A 19,543-nucleotide genomic window follows, 5' to 3' on the forward strand; every position below is an offset into this window, starting at 1 on the left:
CCGGGCTATCCCTTTGGAGGGTCTGAATGTCTTAAAAGGGTAATAAAATTCTGTCTAAGAAAGATTCATAAAAGACTTGATGGCAGCAAGAATTTAGTTAAAAGTCTCAGAGCAGGGCATTCCTCAGAGCAGAAGAGGAGCCACAAGGCACTGTGCCATGCTCCCAACTACCTTGGGTCTGGACAGGGTGCGGGGGCAAAGGAACAAGTCTATGACACTAATTTCACAAGAAGGATCCAAGAGGTTTATTAGATAGCCCATGGCAAGATACAAAATGATTAATAATGATAACGACCATACCCTATCAGCCAAATGCCACTTGGCACTCTGACACTATCTCGCAGGACATCCCTGGGTTCACATTTCTTAATGGGCTGCCTGAAGAAGTGAGCGCCCTCAAATCAAGACGCAAACACAAACGGATTCCAGAGACCACTGGGGAGAAGCAAGGCTTAGAAGCCCTCTCTGATCAGTATGGGGAGGGAGGAGGGGGAAGGCGACTCCGCAGGACAATTTGAATTTCCAAACTTACTAAGAGGAAATAAATGTTCAACGCAGGGTCTTCTGGGTCTGTGGAAGGGGGCTGGGGACAGGAGAGGCAAAACGGCAGTGGCTGGGACCTGAAAGCAGGTTTCTCTCTTCTATTTCTTCCTCCCGCCTCTCTCCTTGAGGGCCAGGTGGATGACAGCGCCATTGGCCATGTTGTAGTAAGCCAGTGAGTTGGAATCCTTGATGAAGATGCCCTGGAAAGCAGACAGTGTGCCTCAGGGCGGGGCAATCTGGCCTTGAGCACACTGCACAGCCTCACTACTCCCAACATCTGTTCATGTTCTGAACTCAGCAAAGGGGGAGGGGTGGGGGCGGGCAGGAGGGGTTAGGGGAGGAGGGAATGGCACAGGATAGGACTGAAGGGTCTCTGGTTCCTCCCAGAATGCTTTGCTTTTCCTACTTTCCTACCAAGCCATGTTCTTCCCCTGTGTCAACTCCCCTAGAAGCTGGCCCTGATCAACACCATGGAATTCTGACTCTCAAATCTTTAGAGATCAACTAGTCCAACAGCCTGGTTTTACAGAGCAGGAAACTGAGGACCAGACTGGGGATTTGTCAAAATGCAAAGAAGGAGAACACAGTGGCCGCATGTGACTTGGTGCGCACCAGGCTGAGCTGGACTATCCTCTCTGCGCCCATGCATGAAGCCAGGCTAGCCAAGAGCACACTGGCTGGGACGGCTCCACCACCAGGCCAGAAACCCATTAGAGCACTCCCAAGTCTTGTACCCAGGTGTCCACCCTAGTTGTTGAGGCACAGGGTTTTCTGGACTCCACACAAAACTGTACCGTGATCCTGCCAGAGCCTTACCCTGTCAGGCTAACCTGCTCCAGCACTCTTAGCCAGCATTATCACTTCTAGGATGGACTCAGGGCCACACCCAGGTGTCTCCTGACTCCTTTGATTCCACAGGAGATTCAGCTTCTGGGACAACAGAGGCATTGGGCCCCAAGGGGCAGGACCACAGACACCGGACTCACCTCATACTGCAGCTTCTGTTTCCCTGCAGGCATACCAGTGGCTTCGTGAATCTTCACCTTGATGACAGAGACCTGTGGGCCCAAGGAGAGGTCATTCACCCCCTTGCTAAAAGTCAGCTGGAGGAAGTGGCCCCATGATCCCTTGGTTCCTGTGCACCTCACGCCAGTTGGCAGCAGCAACTCATACCTGGTCTGTGAGTGGGAGGGTGAAGACCAGCACCTGTCCGTTCAGCTTCCATTCCGTCTTATCCTGCATGTTGGGCACCTGGACTTTGATGGATACTGGACCCTGCAAAGAGGAGGTGGCCATTATGCATAGGGAGCCCTGAGACCATCAGGAATTAAGCTCTCTTTTTCCTGGGCCAATCTAGACAATGTCACCTGTCCATCTGGGCTCCTGGACTCTGGCCCAATTCTCTACTGATGCCCCTTGTGATGCGGTACAAGTCACTCCCCCTTTCTAAGATTTGGTGTCCCTTCTTTAAAACGATCCCATATCCTGCCTCCTGGTGAGTCTAGAACTGAAGAAGTGACATGAAAATGCTCTGCCAACCCCAAGAAGCAACAGAGGCGGAAAGAACATGAACTGCAAGGTCAGAAGACCTGGGTTCCCCATTCAGCTTCCCTGCTAACTAGGTCTCTCGGAGCTTCAACGCCCTGTCTGTAAAGTGGCTGATCACAACTCCTGCATGGGATTATCGCGAGCATTAAACGGAGAAGTGCCCATAAAATGCGCAGCTCTACCCTGGCACCTGAGTAGGTACTCAAGAAATGGGAACTACTACCAGAAAGAACGAAAAGAAAGATCTTGTCAAGTGCATCAGTGAAATGGGGCTAGGACAGTTTCTGCCTCCTCACTGGAGCCTAACAGCTTCCCTAGGCACCAGCAGTGCCAAGGTTCCCACCTCCCCTTAATTCTAGCCCCCAACAGAATCTCCACAACAGGCAGGCATCTTAGCTAAGGCCTGGAGCCGGAGGGAAGGCCACAAAGAAATAAGAACTGCACCCAGGGTTTTCTTCACTGTCCAGGGCCCCTTTTGCACCTGAGTCCTGCTGCCTATGCAGCTGGGTCTTCCTGCTGACCTCTACGACAACAGTTCACACCCACATCTACTGTGTGCCCAGAAGCCTCCCAGGCCGCCAAGGGCTGACTGAGGCCCCAGAAGCCAAAACAATGGGGGGTCAGGGAGTGTGTGACTGCGGCGGGCCTGACCTCCCAGTAGACACTCCAGGCCTCCGGCAGCACTCTGGGATCTAGTACCTTGTTCCTGCGGAGGAACTCCTCTTCGGGCATGAGGCTGTCCTCTGTCTTCAGTTTCTTGGAGGCAGGCTCATCTTCCATGGGAGGTGGGGGGTGGACAGGGGGCATTGGGGCTGGAGCTGGGACAGGTGCCACAGGTGGAGCGGGCACAAAGGCTACAAGGATAGGAATAAACAGCCATGTGAGTGGGGGGAAGGGGCACAGGACTCAGGATGGTAAGAAGTAAGAGGGGAGAATGCAAAGGTTTCCCATTTCTCCTAAAGGTGTGAAGAGCCACTCCTTCCTGAGTCTGGCAGCCAACATGTTCCCTGGTAGGGGCACTCCTGGGAGGCTGCTCTGATTGAGCAGCAGGTGACTGGACGAGGGGCAAGACTGATGAATGGAGCAGGCGCCAGCCTACAGCAAGCAGGGGCCTCTGCGCCTGTCTGCTGTCTGGGGCCTCGCCCCTCTGGGTGCACACACCTCAGCTCTGCCACATCAGCCTATCTTCCCCAAGAGCCGTGGCTCCCTGCTCCCAGCTCAGGGATCTCTCAAATGGGGAAGCCAAAGTTCTCCTGTAGGCAGGACCCCCAGCTGGAACTACCTACTGCTCTGCTCACAGTGCTTGGCCTGTAGTCCTGACCCAATAGCCTGGAAAGTGATTTGAGAGACACTGACCTGTTGGCACAATCATGGGGGGTGGGCGGGGTGCCATGATAGGAGGGGCCGAGGGAGGCATGGGCACCACGTTGATCCTGGGCGCATGGATGATAGGCGGCATGGGGGCAATCACCGAGCCCGGGGGCAGTCGGACCACTGAAGCCATTGGGGGCCTAGGCATGACGGGTACTGCGGACACAACTGTGGTGCGGACAGGAGGTGGCATCTGTTGGGGAGAAAGGACCCATAGGTCACCGGAAGCCAGGGCTGGCAACTGGCCATTTGCAGCCTTTGAGGATTAGGGATAGCCAGCTCCAACTCAGCCCCCTGGGACTAAGAGACTACAGCTTCACACCAGGCTCTGACAGGAACTTCGCTGAGAGAGGCCCAGAGCGACACTCTTTCCACTTGGGACTTAACCAGCTGCTCGTGGCAGACACTGAGAGAGCCACTAAAGAGGCTGACCTTGACTTAGCCTCCTGGAGACAGGCCAGCTGTCCTCGAAGACTTGTTAAGCCCTGCAGCCCTTCTCTGACCCAAGCGTGCTTCTCCCATTTGCCACTTGCCTCTCTCCTTGTTCCAATCCTCCCACACAGAGGGAAGATCAGGCTAGAGGTTCCCACTTCCAATTAAAGGGTTCTTTCCCTCTCAACTGGACTCACTCAGCACTTGAGCCCTCTATAAGGCAGTTGCCCTTCTCAGCCAAAAGTACCCAACCTCAAGAACCAAGCTATGAAAGATCAGTCACAAGGTGGCTGCTGGCTTACGGCAGGAGGCCGGGGCACTGAGGTGATGGGTGGGGCCGAGCTGGGGATGTTGGTAGCTGAAGATGGAGGCGGTGGCTGCTGGGGGATTTCATTGGGCTTGCTGGGACCAATCTTCTCTTTGGTATCATCTTCCGGCACCAGGCCCTTGGCCTTGTGGATGGCCTCAATCTGTTCCTGGAGGGTGATATTGGCCTGGGCAGCCTGCTGGGTCCGTGCCATGCTGCCTGAGTGGCCATCCCAGGTCACCTGCATGGGAAAGCAAAGCCACAGCTTGTCAGGGCTCCTGGAACTGAGCCAAAGTATGGGAGTCTGAGGGCAAGGGAGGCACTAGGATCCATCTGAATAGCACCTTTTCCTCTGGTTTCTGGATCTCCTCCTCGCCGATCTTCTTACCGATGGCTGTTTCCTCCACACCGAAGATGTCGGTACGCCGCTCGGCCAACTGTTTTAAGCTGCTCTCAATATCCAGACCTGGACACAGTCAGAGAATGGAGGCAGGGAACAAAAAGAGAAACTAAACCAGGTGCCCTTCCAACAAGGCAGCAGTTCTCCTGGTGCAGGGTGGAGGCTGGTCCCACGGAATGAGGCTGACTCTGGGTCCCAAGATAGTACTGTCCTCTGAGCCTGGGGAAGGCTGCCCAATCAGCACTAAGTCTGTAAACTAGAGCTTGTCCAACCCCTTGACTTAAGAGAAGCAAGGAGGAAGACAGGCTCACATGAGTGGCAAGTAGCAGTCAGGACTAAAAGCTTGGTTTCCTGCCTCTGGGACAGTTTCCTCCCTATCGTGCTGCTTCTTTTTAAAAACATTTTTATTTTATTTTTTTTTTTTTGAGGAAGATTAGCCCCGAGCTAACATCTGCCAATCCTCCTCTTTTTGCTGAGGAAGACTGGCCCCAAGCTAACATCCATGCCCATCTTCCTCTACTTTATATGTGGGATGCCTACCACAGTATGGCTTGCCAAGTGGTGCCATGTCTGCACCCTGGATCCGAACCAGCGAACCCCAGGCCGCCAAAGTGGAACGTGCACACTCAACCACTGTGCAACCAGGCCGGCCCCTCGTGCTGCTTCTCACACAGCAGTGACAGGACCACTGTGTCTCATTTCAAGGTGCTCAGGGTACTCCAGCCATCAGAGCCCTCATTTTAAGACAGCCCCAAAAATGAGTGCCCCTCCCAGGTACAGTCAGATCTTGCTCTCGGATGTCAATGGGCACATGCCATCCATGTCAGGTGCCCGCCCTTGAACAAGTCCTATGGGGAAAGTCGTTCTGGAAAAAGGGGAGTTCTTTTGTAGCATCATAGGCTACGCCTACCCTCAAAAGCTTTTCTTGACCTCAATTGTTGCTTTCTATGTTTGCTTAAAGCAGGCTGACTGTAGTTTAGAGATCCCATTGACCAAAGTGAGCCAGGGCTGAGTCAGAGAAGGGGTGTGGACTGGGTGGGGGAACTCCCACCTCACCTGGTGCGTACACCTCATCATCGCTCTGTTTCTCACGGATGGAGCGATCACGCTGCTCCAGCCAGCGGGGGTCGAGAAGCCCGATGCGCATGTGTTCCTGCATTTTGCTGGCAGGGATCTTCTCTCCCGTGATGGGGGACACGAGATACTCATCTGGAGCAGGGGCTGGAGGCAGGGGCTTGGAAGCTAAAAGGAAACAAAGATGCTTGAGTGAAAACTAGGTGGCAGCCTGGGTTAAGAGAATTTTGTTACACTGGTGCATGATTCATTCGAGACATCCACTCAGTGCCATGCAATACCTGGCACTGTGCTAGGCGCCAGGGCACCAGACATTACTAAGCCTATTCCCCACGGTGAGGCCTGTGACAGAGGCTATCAACGCCTTTATGACAAGCCCTCTTGAGCCCTCTGAGAAACGAACAGTTCTGAGGAACCATGAGGGCCAGAAAGCAGGCCTTACCTTTGGGGTCATAGTCCTTCCGGACAATGACCTGGTCTGGAGTTGGGGGCAGAGGCGGCGGCATGGGTGTCTCTGGGGGTGGGGGCACTTTCTGCCCTTCTTCTTCATCATCTGAACCCTGAAAAGCAAAGCAACAGCAAGACTCAGAGAGGGGCTGAGAAACCACCTCTCTACAGCTGAGCCCTGGCGGCCCTCAGGGTGGCAAGGAGCCTAGGCCCCTGCCAGCCAGCATCCATGTGCTAAGCCTCCCAGGGCAGCTGAGGCCAGCCGGCAGCCGGCCAAGCTGCTTCCTCACAGCATGAATGGGAGCGCTAGGGGCTGTGGTGCTAACACTCCGCCCAGGCATTTCCAGCAGCTGGCACCAGGCAGTCCCAGGAGGCCAAGGGCACTTAACACACTGGGGAGGGGTGTGGAGGGCACGTCTGAGCTCAATGGTAGCCGCTCATGGAGCAATGCTGGGAGGGAGAGAAAAAGTCAATTCCCACAGACACAGGGGCCTTTCTTCTCAGGCTGCACACAAATTCTTTCCAAGGGGAGGAGAGCAGCTTGGCTCCAGAGTCTCTATGCTGCTTGGAGGGCCTGGCTTGAAGGGGGTAGATGTGGCCAAAAGGAAGCACAGGCTACACTTAGAAAAGCTCTGGGAACTGCTGACCATTTGGGCCTAAGCTCAAACCCATCAAAGCATGTGGTGTAGAGGGTTCCCTAACTGAGAGCTGGAGTGGGGGCAGTGGGGAGCAGGGCCTCTGGGCAAAGGGGGAAGGTCACAGAATAGGGTCAGCACAGCTTTCAGATCCTTGCTTATGAATGAATCTTTGTTGCCTGAGCTGGAAAGAGGCTCTGTGCTGCCTGGGCTTGCCAAGATGCCTTATTCAGGACCCACACCTCCTCTTGAGGTTCACAAGGCAACTGGATCTCTGACTCTGGTGGAGAGCACTCTCCCTCCTTGGGCTCCAGGGGAAAAGGCCTCCCACAGGCAAGCCTAGGAGTATACCTCATCCATGTCTTGCACTTGGGTGTCCTGGTCCAGCTGGGAAGGCGGCTCCTCTGCCTTCTCCTGTTTCTCGTCCTCCTCATCAGACTCGACCTCCATCTCGACCTCCTCACTCTCCCCAAACTTCTCATAGCGCTCTTGAATGAGGATTCGGGCCCCCAGCTCCTCCGGGGTGGTGGGGGGAGGGAAGTTCCCTGGCAGAGGGTAAGCCAGAATCAAAGGGAGGCCTCTACAGACATTACTTGTCAAGGGCCCATCCATCTGTCCTCTCCACACTGTGAGCTCTCTCCGAGGGTGGGGCGCTCTGGTTTCTCTCCTATCTCCAGAGGCCCATCCACGATCTGGCACAGTAAGTATTCGTTGAATTGAATTTAATTGGGGCAATGTGGTAGAACTGAAGTCTTCTGGGAGCATAGATGAAACAGACACTGATAAAGGCCTCTAAAAGATTCTGCTGCTCTGTGGGAATAGGTGTACAAGATCTCCTAGGATGGCTTCAAGCTCCCAGCTCCCCGTCTGGAGTCATAGACCTACCTTCCTCACAGACCTACCTTGCTCATTGGGTTGAAAGTCCACTGTTTCCACCACCACAAAATCATGCCAGTCGATCTGTGCATAGGCCACCCGCTCCTTCTCCTTCTCTTCCTCTTCCTTTTTCCTCTCGCGCTCCTGGAACTTGGCCCATTCCACTCGGTAACACACCTGGAGGGATGGGAACGAGCATGGTGCTAAGTTGAATCAGGGTCTGCTCCCGACCAGGCTGTCAGCTCCAGGGCCTTCACCAAAGCCAGCATCTCCCTCAGAATAGGAGGCTGCTCTGCCCACAAGGGGAACTTCCTGGAGTAAAGTACGGTATTTGCATCTGGTTTTAGCCAGGCCAAGTGTGGACAGGATGAAAATTCTAAACGCCATAGAAACTTTCTGTCTGGGCCCCAAAGGCAGCCATTTGCTATAAACTCAGAGTTTTCTGCTTGAGTTAGCGAGGGGTTCTGCGCTCAAAGAGAAGCAAACTCCCTCCCAGGAAGTGTGCGTGACAACCCAGTGCCCACAAGAGAAGCAGCAGTCTGCGAGCCTGAGAACCAAAAGCCCTTCATGCAGCCACCCAAAACAGCCAGCACCAATACGCCTTCTCTAGACTCCGAAAACCTGGGGCTTTGAAAGGTGTCTGTCACCAGAGAAACTGTTCAGGAGTTGGGTTTCTTTGGCCTTTGTAGCCCCAAGGCCTTTCTTCCCACTACTCTTGTGCTTGGAAGATAACAATGTACTGCCTCGGAGACTATTTCCAAACACAAACCAGAATGCACACAATATAACTTGTAGTATCAGTAACTGGTTATAAGAAATTCAGTTTACCTGGTCCAAAACTTCTCGGGGGTTCTCGGCCTCTTTCTTGAGCTTTGTGAATAAGCCTTTAGGAGGAATCAAGATCTGAAACACAGAAGAGTTAAAGCAACTGTCAGTGTAGCACACCACAGGACAAAGACGAGGCCTCCCTGGGCCTGTGGAAAGACACAGGAGAAGGGAGAGCATAGGATTCTGGGTCCTAAGCCCAGCTCCACTTGGCTGTGTGACTTCAGGAAAGTCACTTAACCTCTTTAACTTGGTTTCCTTCTACAAAATGGTGACACCACCACTTAAAGTTGGCACCATCAACTTAAAAGGGGCTGCAAGGATTAGGAGGAAAATATGCAAAACCACTGGCAGATCACCCAGCACACTGTCCGCACATGATGGTTGCTTCCAGGGGATCTACTCTAGCCTTTTGCACACACTAGTAGGCCTCCCCTGACGATCTTACTTAAGACTGCAGCCCACGGGCCCCATCTCCCTAGATTTCCATCTCCTGCCTTGTCTTTCTCCATAGTATTTATCGCCATCTGACATGCACTGACATTGCACTTGCTTGTCACCCCCTCACTAGACCAGAAACTCCACAAAGACAGGAATCTGTCTTCTGTTCACTATTACATCTGCAGCACCTGAATAGTGCCTGACACTCCATGTGTATTTGCTGAGAGACTGAATGCCAGCTTTGTTCAAAAGAGCCAGTCATTCCAACAGCCCCAACAGTATCTACTGTCACTGATGAAGTGGTTCAGCCCCAGCCACCCTCCCTACACCTCTAGCCCAGGAACTGCCCTGCTCCTAGAGTCTCCCACGGCCAGAGACAGACACCAGCGCCCTCAGGTTTGAGGACTAAATGTCAATACCCAAGTTCTGAGAGATAAAAAAGAGGAAAGTAACAGAACAAAAAGGGATCTGGGGACCTTTAACCCTAAAGCAGTCCACTGGGGGAAACTAACCCAGGGCTCGCTTAAAATTGATACTGTGTAGTTACAGGAACCCTTTGACCTTGGGCCTTCAATGATTGTTATTTTAGCTACTCTACTAGCTTCTGGATTTGGTCATTTTCTAAACACACACATTTTTACAATTCCTTCTAGTTAAATACTTAGAGTAAATGAAGTTAGAGGAAATCATTACCAGTCCTTTCAAGTCAGATCTTTTCTCACATATTGTTTCTAGATAAGAAAAACAGACGTGCAGACCATGCCACTAAAAAAAGGAAAACAACCTCTACTACGTGTGTAGCAACTTGCCACAGGCAAATCTGTACCAGTGTACCTTGCCACAAATTAACAATTTGATTATTTTAAAGTCACCTGTTGCTTAATGAGAATACCTTCTGAGAAAAGCATAGTTAGGTGATTTCGTCATTGTGGGAACATCACAGAGTGCACTTACACGAACCTAAACAGAATAGCTTACTACACACCTAGGCTCTATGGTACTAATCAGACCGGACCACCATCGGATATGTGGGCTGCATCCTTACGCAGCACACAACTGTCCCAGTACTGACTGTCCAGACTCTTGATTGCAACAATGCAGCATGATAATTAAGATCTCAGGGTCGGAAATAAAAAAGCCAGAGCTCAAGTCCCACCTCTGCGAATGCCTAGCTGTGTGACCCTAGCCATGTTAACTTGTCTGTGTCAGTTTCCTCTTGTATAAAATGAGTATAGTGACAGTGGCTACCTCACAGGTTATTAGGGATTAAATGAGAAGATGCTACATATGTGAGTAGTTAATAAATAGTGGCTGTATTTACTGTTTCCCAATGCCTATTTAAATGACATTTCTAATTTAAAGTAGTTTTTAGGGTGAAAACAACATAGATGTTAGAGTCAAACATTGGTTTAAATCTAAGCACAGCTACTTACGAGCTGAGAGACCATGAGTAAGTGACTTCATCTCTCTGAGACTGTTTCTGCTTTTGAAAAAGGGGGAAATTCACTTACCTCATGGGTTTGAGGATTAAATTAGGTAGTAAGAGGCAATTATTAAGGGCTTGCTTCTTCTCAGGCCCTGTTCTACACAACTGAAAATGTGGGTGTACTTAAAAGCAGCTAGCACCACTTGGCCTTGTCACATAGTAGGCCCTCACCTAACAGTAGTATCAATCACGTGTTTCATTTCTCATTAGAAATGGCAGTCTATGTTGTATTTAAAAGAAAAAACTGAATAGAAATCAAGATTTTACACTGAACTGGAATTTTTAACATCTCCCTGGAGGCCCACAGAAGGAGGAGTGTCCTTCCAGACAGTGAGTGGATGGAGTGCTTCTGGTAAGATGCCTCCCTTCCCTGAGCGCAGCACCCTGGCCCCTCTGCCCAGGCACCTTGGTATACTGTTCCACCAGCTTCGTGAAGTAGTTGAAGAGGCTGTGTTGTGGCCGGAGGAAGTCAAACTGGTAGTTGCGCTGCTCTTTCTGCATCAGCTGGGTCAGAAACTGGCGCCCGTTCCTAGCCACAAACTGAGCCGTCAGCTTCACCACATCCAGGTCAAAGGCTGAGATGGAAGGGGGGTCTGCGATGAACTCAAACTCGGGAGGGGGCTCTTTGGGCACGATGGTCTCTTGGATCACCTGCGCTTGCACCTAAGATGCAGAAGGAGTGTGAGGCAAGAGGCACAGAGGGGGAAAGGCTCCAGAGAAAGGGCGGGAACGCACCCCTGGGAAGATGGTGCAGACCCCTATGCTTCTGTTAATCACATGTACACCACTGGCACACGGTATAAGAGAATACTAACTCAAAAGAGCACCAATTTCTTGGCCGCCTGTGGCCTCAACTCCTTGAATGACTTCAAGTGACACCTTTGCCCCTCTGTATCTCTGCTGCTTCCCTGAAATCAAGGGCTAAAACTGGGTGACAGAAACGCCGATGGGAACACAGCTTATTAAACTCCACCCCAGGGGACGGAGGATGTGGTAAGCCCATGTGTGCAGAGGACTCCACCAGACAGGACTTCCACGTTTGTTACCTCACTTGGCCTCCACACAAACCCAGAGACGGACAGAACAGGTACTGTGAATCCTTTTTACAGATGAGGAAACTGAGGTAGCCTGAGGCCCTAGGAGTAGTAAACTGCAATGCAGGGTCTCAGAACCTACTTCAACCCTTACTTTCCACTGTTAAACAAGGGGAAGCCTTTGCCACCATGGTTGAGGAGTGAAACAAAGACCAGTCCAAGTCTACGAAGGAGGCAAATGTGCCAGCTCTTCCTGTCGTCACTGACAACCCTAATCGTCCCTAGTGCTGAGTATTTGGGGAGGCCAGATGGAGGGGCCCTGGGAAGGTGAGACAGAAAGGAGACATGGCACAAGAAGGCCCACAAGCAACATCACAGCACTGCTCTTACACCATAGTCAAGGCAAAGAGTAGGTGCAGAGAACACGGACTTGAGTTCTGACTCTGTGGCCTTGGGTAAACCACACTTCCTGAGCCTCAGACTCCTCATCTGTAAAATGGTCACTCTGTTGGCCTCCTCAAGGTGCCAATGAGACAAGGCCCCTAAAAGACTGAGCACAGAGCTCGGCAAGCAGTGCTTGGGAGAGGCCAGCTGTCAGCAGTACTTTGTTGTCCGAGCCTCAGTGTGTGCCTACGTAAGACAGGGATAAAACCCTCATGTCTCTCCCTGGGGGCTGTGAGGTCTGAACAGCAGAGTTCATTATCCTCCCTGCCCTGGCCTCCCTCTCAGCCCTGGGGAAGTGGGGCAGGGGCTGGCTCCAACCTTCTGGGGCAGCTGCTGCTGGGTGGCTTGCTGCTGCTGCTGCATAACCTTGGGGATGGCGGCCGAGGGCTCCTGAGCCTTCCCTTCCTTGAACTCGCTGACCTTGTGACGGTAATAGGCATGGTAAGGGTCATTGGGGTTCAAGAAGTTGAACTTGGGGTTGTTGATCTCATTCTGTCGTATTCTAGCTTCAAATTCAGGTCCATTTCTAGAAGGAGAGAAATAGAGAAGAATTAACACCATAACCCTTGCAACTGCTTAGACTCAGAACGCTGCAAATTCGAGCCCCCTTCTTGCCACCACCCATCACTCAAACTACTCCATCCCTTAGCGCAGCAGAGGTCCTCCTGAGACTGCTGGCGTCAGCAGCAGTGCTGTCTGCCTCCTTCGGTCTGGCCCAGGCCTCCTCTACCACAGGGTCTTTCAGACCCCCGTCATTCCTGCAGCGCCTCTGCCAGTTTTGCCATTTCCAAAACCATCTGGACTACTGCTTTTTTCTTTTAATAAAATGTATTTAAAGAATGTACTTAAAAAGAAAGGCATATACTACACTACTTCAAATAAAAATCAGTATGGCTTTACTAACAAAAGGCAGTCACAAAATTATAATATAATGAAAACAAAGTAATATTGTTAAAGGTTACCTCAGTTTGCTGAGACTGAAGCCAGCTTAGTTAAAAAGGGGGGTGACAGAGCACTGGAGAGGTGTTAAAGATACTCTACCACCAAACTGACACTCTGTCCTTTGATTAATAAGAAGGATTTAAAAAAACATGAAACCGTAGAAATTTGATTTAATGCCTTGTCCAAATACTGCCTAAAATCACCTCATTTCCCACTGGGTGAGGCCCACACAGGAAACACTGCTCTCCAAGGACCCGGATCCGTGCTGCTGTGTAAGGCACATTCAGACGACAGGGGAGTGGTAAGAGGGACAGGGAGTCTCTCATCTCTCTCTGTACTGGGGACAGTTTCCCACACAGACCTCGTGTCCCATGTTTGCGTGCCTTTAAGCATAATGAAAAACCATCCCTGTCGTGATGTTTAGGGAACCCTGATTTTTTAAAGAGTCCCAATGGTAATATTTCAAGGTATCATACATGTGCAACACCTGCATCAGGCAGAAAGTACACTAACCTTAAAGACACAAGACACTAACCTTAAAGACATGGTCAAGTTTTGGGTTCACTACTGACTCACCAAGTTACCGATTTCTCTTTGACTTAATCTCCCATGTATAAAATGTGACTACCACAACCTTCTCTCTCTACTTTGAAGTACTGAGATCGACCTGGTTAAGGAGATGCCAAAGTCTTTTTGAACCATACAGTGGCCCACAAATGCAAGGGCTGTCACTCCTACAAAGGCTAGAAGGGGCTGTTCCATAAACATCAGAGATGATCTGGGTCTTAGGAGATGCGTGTGGGGCTTCTATTGCTCGTCCAGCCAGAGCCCAGCACTCAGAGATGCCCCAAACACACCAAGGGACAGCTCTAGGGCCTGGTGGCAGCCAGGTCTCTCCACTCTCTTCAGACTTTCACAGCTTGGCCCTGTCAGTTGAAGAGAGAGCAGGAAACAGAGTGTGGGCAATGCTGTGCCCCAGATTAGCCACCACAGCAACCTGTGCCACAGCGGTGGTCATCAACACCCAGGCTAGCTCCTCCACAAGTTCTGGTCACACTCTATAGCGTGACTAACACCATGAGGTCTCAATTTGACGGGGCATTAGCCCAACTGAAAGCTCATGCTTGGAGAAAACCATTCTTCCCCCTCCTTAAATAATGCAAACCACACACGAGGAGGGTGACTGTACACTGGAACGCTGTGAAACTGGGCCACCATACCCAGCAACGCCCAGCGCAGACAAAGGGCTGCTAGCAAAGAGGGCTCTGGTGGTCTCCTCTAGCGCTGCCTCCTAAGCCATAACCTCACCACATCTGGGAACAATCTGAAAGACGAAACAACGAGAAGGCAGGCACGCGCATTCCAAACTATTCTGTTGCTTTAAATTAGCTTAAGGTTAATTTTAGAATTATATTCTCCAACATAAGGAACAGATTTCAGCAGAAAAGACATGATTCTGGCTCAACCCAGCTGGTAGGACTTTTTAAGGGTAATTTCCACTTCAGTTTCTTGAGAGGAAAACGCAGGGAAGGGAAGACCAAACCTAGAAAAAACTCCTTTTGAAGACCACACTTGGTTGGTGATGTTTACTGCATGCTCCGTCAGGACGTGCGTGAACACAGGGGAGGGAAGCAGAGGGTCCTGCACGCTGCCTTTAGCCCAGAGGGAGATGCTGGGCTGTCCCCTCACTGCAATGTAACAAAAGCAGGTCCACAGATTTGAGAGATGCCTACAAGGCAATCACTGCAGACAAAAATAAATCTAGAGATGTGGATGTACAGATTTATTTTTAAGGGAACTTGGATACTCATTTCTGTGGCAGCAGAGGCAGGCACAAAATTATTGGAAAGCTACATGGCAAAATATTTAAGAAATCTTTAAAAACGCTCTTTCAGCCAGTAACGTGCCACACAGAACTTTCTTATAAGGAAACAATCTAAGAGAGAAAGAAAATGCTCAGACTTCACCACAGCTTCATTTGCCAAATTGAAACGTTGGAAGCAAGCTTGAAGGAAATATTGAGGGGACAGCCAAGTCAAGGAAAGCGTGTCACCTTGACATGGTGCAACCTCTCCAGAGGACTGTGCAGCATCAGGAGACCACAGAACAAAACAGGAAAATGCTTACAACACAATGTGAAAGGGAAAAGCAGGATGTGAAAGTATCTTTGCTAGTTTTACAAGGATCTAAAAAAGGATGCCAAGGGCCAGAAGGAAACAGGAAAAAGTGAAAACAGCTGGTAGAAACTATTGTGATAGTGCGATCATGCTGATTTTTTCCTCCAACACCCTTTTCCTATTTATTTTGCTTTTAAAAATAGGGGAAATGGGGAAGTATAAGTGTTGCTATGAAACATTAAGCTTATATCATAAACACAACACCTGCTGCCCTAAAGCTGGCATCATCTGATAATGTTTAATCAAGCACAGAACAGTTTTAACCCAATACCCAGGTTAATCAAAGCCTCTGAAACATGATGAGATGAATCTGTGTGGATCATGACACAGTGAAAGACATCAACCAGAGTAACCTCTTCCTGTGTTTCATTTTATTAGGAGGTTGTGAAAGGAAGGCACCTTCTATTAAATGATTCATTGTGATGGGGATGCCAGTTTGGGGTCAAGGCACAGTCCCTGGAGAGCATATGCCCTGACTGCGAGCAGCAGTCTGCTCAGGGCCAGCTATTGCTTCCATGCAAGAAGCTGTCCACTTTGTAAAGAGAAGCCAGAAATCCAGACTGACTGTGCAATCTCCTTATTATTAAACATTTTAAACAGTGGCAATTAATTCAAGTTTAAAAAAATATTGTCGAGGACAAACAAAACACCTACAGACTGGATGTGCCCCGCTGGCTGCCAAAGGAATACTTTACCCTAAACTAGGAGATACGTTGACCTCTGGAGTCAAGCGTCATCAAGAAGATTCCATCTGGGGAAGTGTGTGTCTAACTATGATGGGGAGACGAGAGGAACTCGGACTGATTTCCCTGCCATCTGAGAAGACAGCAAACGCTGCATGATGTACCTGCACTGAATTCCGTCCCGTGCCCTCACTCCTGCCTCATAGCAACTCTGACGCAGTATTTTATTCCATTTTGCAGATGGGTCATTTGAGGTTCTGAGGAATGTAGTCCTTGAACAATGAGAATGATCAACTCCCGTTTTTGTTGTCCTTGGACCAGCAGCCCAGACACAAACACACAGATTATCTGCGACAAAGCAGCTTTCCAGGCATCCCCTCAGGTCCCTTGTGGAAGCACAGCTTCCTAAGTGACTCTGGGGCTGGGTGTGACTTGAACTCTGCGTTGCCATGCTATGCTGGAGAAGCCAGTCCTGCCCGTTGCCTTCCTTACCACCATGCCGTGGTTTTAAATGAGCTAATGGGCCTAAGCTGACAACACCCCCTCTAAAAACCCAAGTGTGGAGCTTTTGGTGCTAAAGTCCGCCGTGACCCACATGAGCAGAGGTCGCTATCTTACCTGGCCACAAAGCTGGCAGTCTTGTCAACGATATTCCTGACCTCTGGAGGAGGGTAAATAATTCCCACGACTGGCTTGGAAGGGGTAGAATCCTCCTTTGAAGATGGTTCTTCTTCTGTGGGCTGTGAAGAGAGGAAAAGGAAATAAGGTCTTGAAGTACCTGGTTTGGAAGTGACCCCACGTTAAACTCCTCTAGGGGTATCACTGAGAATACCGACTCTCTCCCACAGACTTCCGGAACAGTGGTTCTCTTAGCTGCATTGTGCTGGCATGGGACTCTCCTGGGGAAACAGCAAAAAGAGCACCCTCTCTGGCTCCCCTAAGCCAGACCGGCTCAGTGACACTGGGAATCTGCATTTTTACCAGTGCCCAGGTGATTCAGATGTGGAGGGGATCTGACCACATCCTGAGAAACCATGTTCCAGGATCCAGAAGGCCAGGTCTGTATGCCCGTACCCCAGGATGTGCCTAGCACAGGATACTTAACAATTGTTTGCTAAATAAAGAAACGGGAAACTCCTTACTGGCAGCTCCTTCTGCCTTGAACATCCTTTCCTTCTGCATCCCTTCCATAGTCCGAACCACACTCAACACTCAAATGGTGTGTGAAACTCCAATGGAATTCTCAACATTAACTGTCCCATAAGTTTCAATACTTTCCTCACCAGTTTCTTCTCCATACTAAACAAAGGGTCAAGCCTCTCATCTTAGAAAAATAAAGTTTCTCCCCTGCCCTCATGTTCTTTTCTGCTGCTGCCTTCTCCCTCTCCCCTTGTGCCCCCAACCCCGGAACTAAACACTCTGAGCTACCATTCCCACTTCCTCACTTCCCATTTGGTCCCCATCCATTTCAAGTGCTCTTGCCAAGTCAGAAACTGCCCACAGCCAACTACACTGGTGATCTGGCCATATGATCAGTGACCACTCCTTCACAAAATTCTCCAGTCCTCAACTCCCACACCCTATTCTCACCTGCCTTTCCTTCTTGCTCACCAAACCATCCAAGTTTCCCGCCTGGCTCCCATTTAACTTCCGGCCCTATAATGTCGGGCATCCTCAAAATTCTGTTCTTAGTTCTCTTCACAGCATTCACACTGTCCTCAGTCAGGCCCTCACAGCCACATCCTCCATTTCCCCTATCACCTTTAGGCTGAACAATCCCATCCAAACTGATGTCCCAGATCACTCTTACGTGCCAGGGCTTTATCCAGCCAGATCCAGTTGAATCCTGGGCACTGCTATCTCTAACCTCTTCCCTTATCAATGGCCAACCACGTACCTCGACATCCAGGCCAGAAATTTAGGCCTCCTCTCCCTTCCTCAGCCTCTACGTTCAGTGATAACAGTATTTATCAAGCAGAGTAGGTAGCATATACTTTCCTAAGCCCCTTAAATATGTTAACTCTTATAATCCTCATGAGAGCCCCATTTTTACAAACAATAAAACTGAAGAATGGAGAACTTAAATACCCTCAACGATGGAACTGGATTTCCAACACACCACTTCGGCTGCAGAGCCTGTACGATCAGCCATTTTGTGAAACGAACCTGCCCAGACCCTCTGCCTCATCACCCATCTTCAGTACTTTTTGAATGAAGTGACTAATCCTCTGTCCTCCTAGCAATTCTCCACATCGCTGCCTGTTTCTGAAAAACAAATATGTCACTATCCAGCTTAATATCCTTTTCTCCCCATTGTCTACTGGTAAAAGTTCAAATCCTCAGAATCCCATCTCCTGCCAGCAGTTACCCAACGCTGTGCTTTAACCACACTTGTTTATTTACCTTGACCAGAGGCACCATCTGATTCCTATCTTGGTATCTTTGCACTTATTATCTGGTATTACTTTGTTTATTTTTCCCCAGTGACTGGGGAAATGCCAGGACACACAGGCACTAACATATTTGTGGAAAGTGCATAGACCTTTTGGGTCTCCTTCCCGGCTGTATTCTGAACCCAAAGCAGTGGCTAGCACACAATGTGCTCAACAAATGTTTGAGGAATGATTAAAGAATGCTATTTCCCTTCCCCAACCACCTACCTGGTGAACTCCTGTTCATCCTTCTAAAAGCAATTTATCTCACTCCTGTGAACTTCACCTACCTTAATCTACCCTCTACCCGATCAAAGCAATGTCGATTAGTCGATTAGATCACTGTCTTCTTTGTACCCGGCACTTCCACCATAGGGCCAATCACACCATACTGCAATCGTTTACTTATTTATTTTTTGGTGAGGAAGATTGCCCCTGAGCTAACATCTGTGCCAATCTTCCTCTATTTTGCATGCGGGACGCTTCCGCAGCATGGCTTGATGAGGGGTGTGTAGGTCTGCAACTGTGATCCGAACCTTCCACCCCCCACCTGTGAACTCAGAACACAAGAACTTAACTACACCACCCAGCCGACCCCACACTGCAATGATTTATGTACATCTTTTCCTATCAGCTGCTTGAGATATCTTTAAGGGCTGGCTGGAACTGTATCATTTACACTGATGGGGCAATAAACATTTGCTGAGTATTCCCGAATATCTGTCTCCCCAGTAGCCGGTGAGCTCCCTAAGGCAGAAACTCTGCCTCACTCATTCTGGTAACGTCAGAGGGTGGCACCGTGTCTGGCTTAGAGTAAGCACCGAGTAGATGCTGAGAATTAACATTATAAGATGTACCCTGCTGGGTGGGAAATTAGGGTAAAGGCTGGGGGGCCTGGGGGCTCAAATGCCACAGAAGACAGGTGGATGGGCTGGATCAGTGCTTCTCAAACTTTACTGAGTCACCTCGGGACCTTGTTAAAATGCAGATTCCTATTTAGAAGGTCTGGCCTGGAGACTCCGCAATTCTATTAAACTCCCCGGTGCTGCTGATGCTGCTGGTCCGCGGACCACACTTTGAGAACCACTGTTCTTGCCAACCCGTTGCGCGACCAGAAGGCAGCGCAGCGCAGCAACCGCGCTGCCTCCTGGGACTTGCAGTCCCTCTACGCCCTCCTAAGCGGCCAGTTCTTCCTGCAAAACGGAGCGCCCGCGCCAGAGGGCAGGGCCCAGGCCTAGGCTCGGGCTGCCGGTAGAGGTGCGGGGGACGCGGTACCTGTTTGGGCTCGGTGGCCACGGGCGGCGGCGGGGGCACCGCCTGCACGGGTCCGGCCGGCATGACTGCGACGCTCAGGGCAGCCAGTCCGCCTCAGTGTAGGTGAGCCTTGCTGCGTCGAAAGAGTTTTCTCGCACCGACAGTACGACAAGCTCGCAAGATGGCGGCGGC

The 19,543-nt window shown here is 50.3% G+C and overlaps 1 protein-coding gene across 1 annotated transcript; it reads right to left on the reverse strand.

Annotated features, from left to right (window-relative positions):
* Positions 1–221: 221 nt before the first annotated feature.
* On the reverse strand, positions 222–19,514 carry SF3A1 (splicing factor 3a subunit 1). Its single transcript, XM_070516371.1, has 16 exons — positions 19,373–19,514; positions 16,284–16,405; positions 12,182–12,389; positions 10,791–11,048; positions 8,462–8,536; positions 7,660–7,810; positions 7,109–7,302; positions 6,118–6,235; positions 5,658–5,843; positions 4,546–4,667; positions 4,197–4,442; positions 3,448–3,655; positions 2,791–2,945; positions 1,717–1,818; positions 1,530–1,601; positions 222–743 (listed from the first exon to the last, which is right to left on the reverse strand). Exons 1-16 carry the CDS (start codon positions 19,433–19,435, stop codon positions 642–644), a joined length of 2,382 nt encoding a protein of 793 aa, XP_070372472.1. The 5' UTR covers positions 19,436–19,514; the 3' UTR covers positions 222–641.
* Between the last annotated feature and the right edge of the window lie 29 nt (positions 19,515–19,543).

This window comes from Equus asinus, chromosome 8 (genome assembly GCF_041296235.1).
Source record: "Equus asinus isolate D_3611 breed Donkey chromosome 8, EquAss-T2T_v2, whole genome shotgun sequence".
NCBI lineage: Eukaryota > Metazoa > Chordata > Mammalia > Perissodactyla > Equidae > Equus > Equus asinus.

Excerpts from the sequence above, each read along its gene's own strand:
- SF3A1 (XM_070516371.1), bottom strand. The coding sequence starts at position 19,435 with ATGCCGGCCGGACCCGTGCAGGCGGTGCCCCCGCCGCCGCCCGTGGCC. Across the intron at positions 16,406-19,372 it reads TGGCCACCGAGCCCAAACAG|CCCACAGAAGAAGAACCATC; the intron begins GTACCGCGTCCC and ends CTCTCTTCACAG. Across the intron at positions 2,946-3,447 it reads CCCCATGATTGTGCCAACAG|CCTTTGTGCCCGCTCCACCT; the intron begins GTCAGTGTCTCT and ends CTATCCTTGTAG.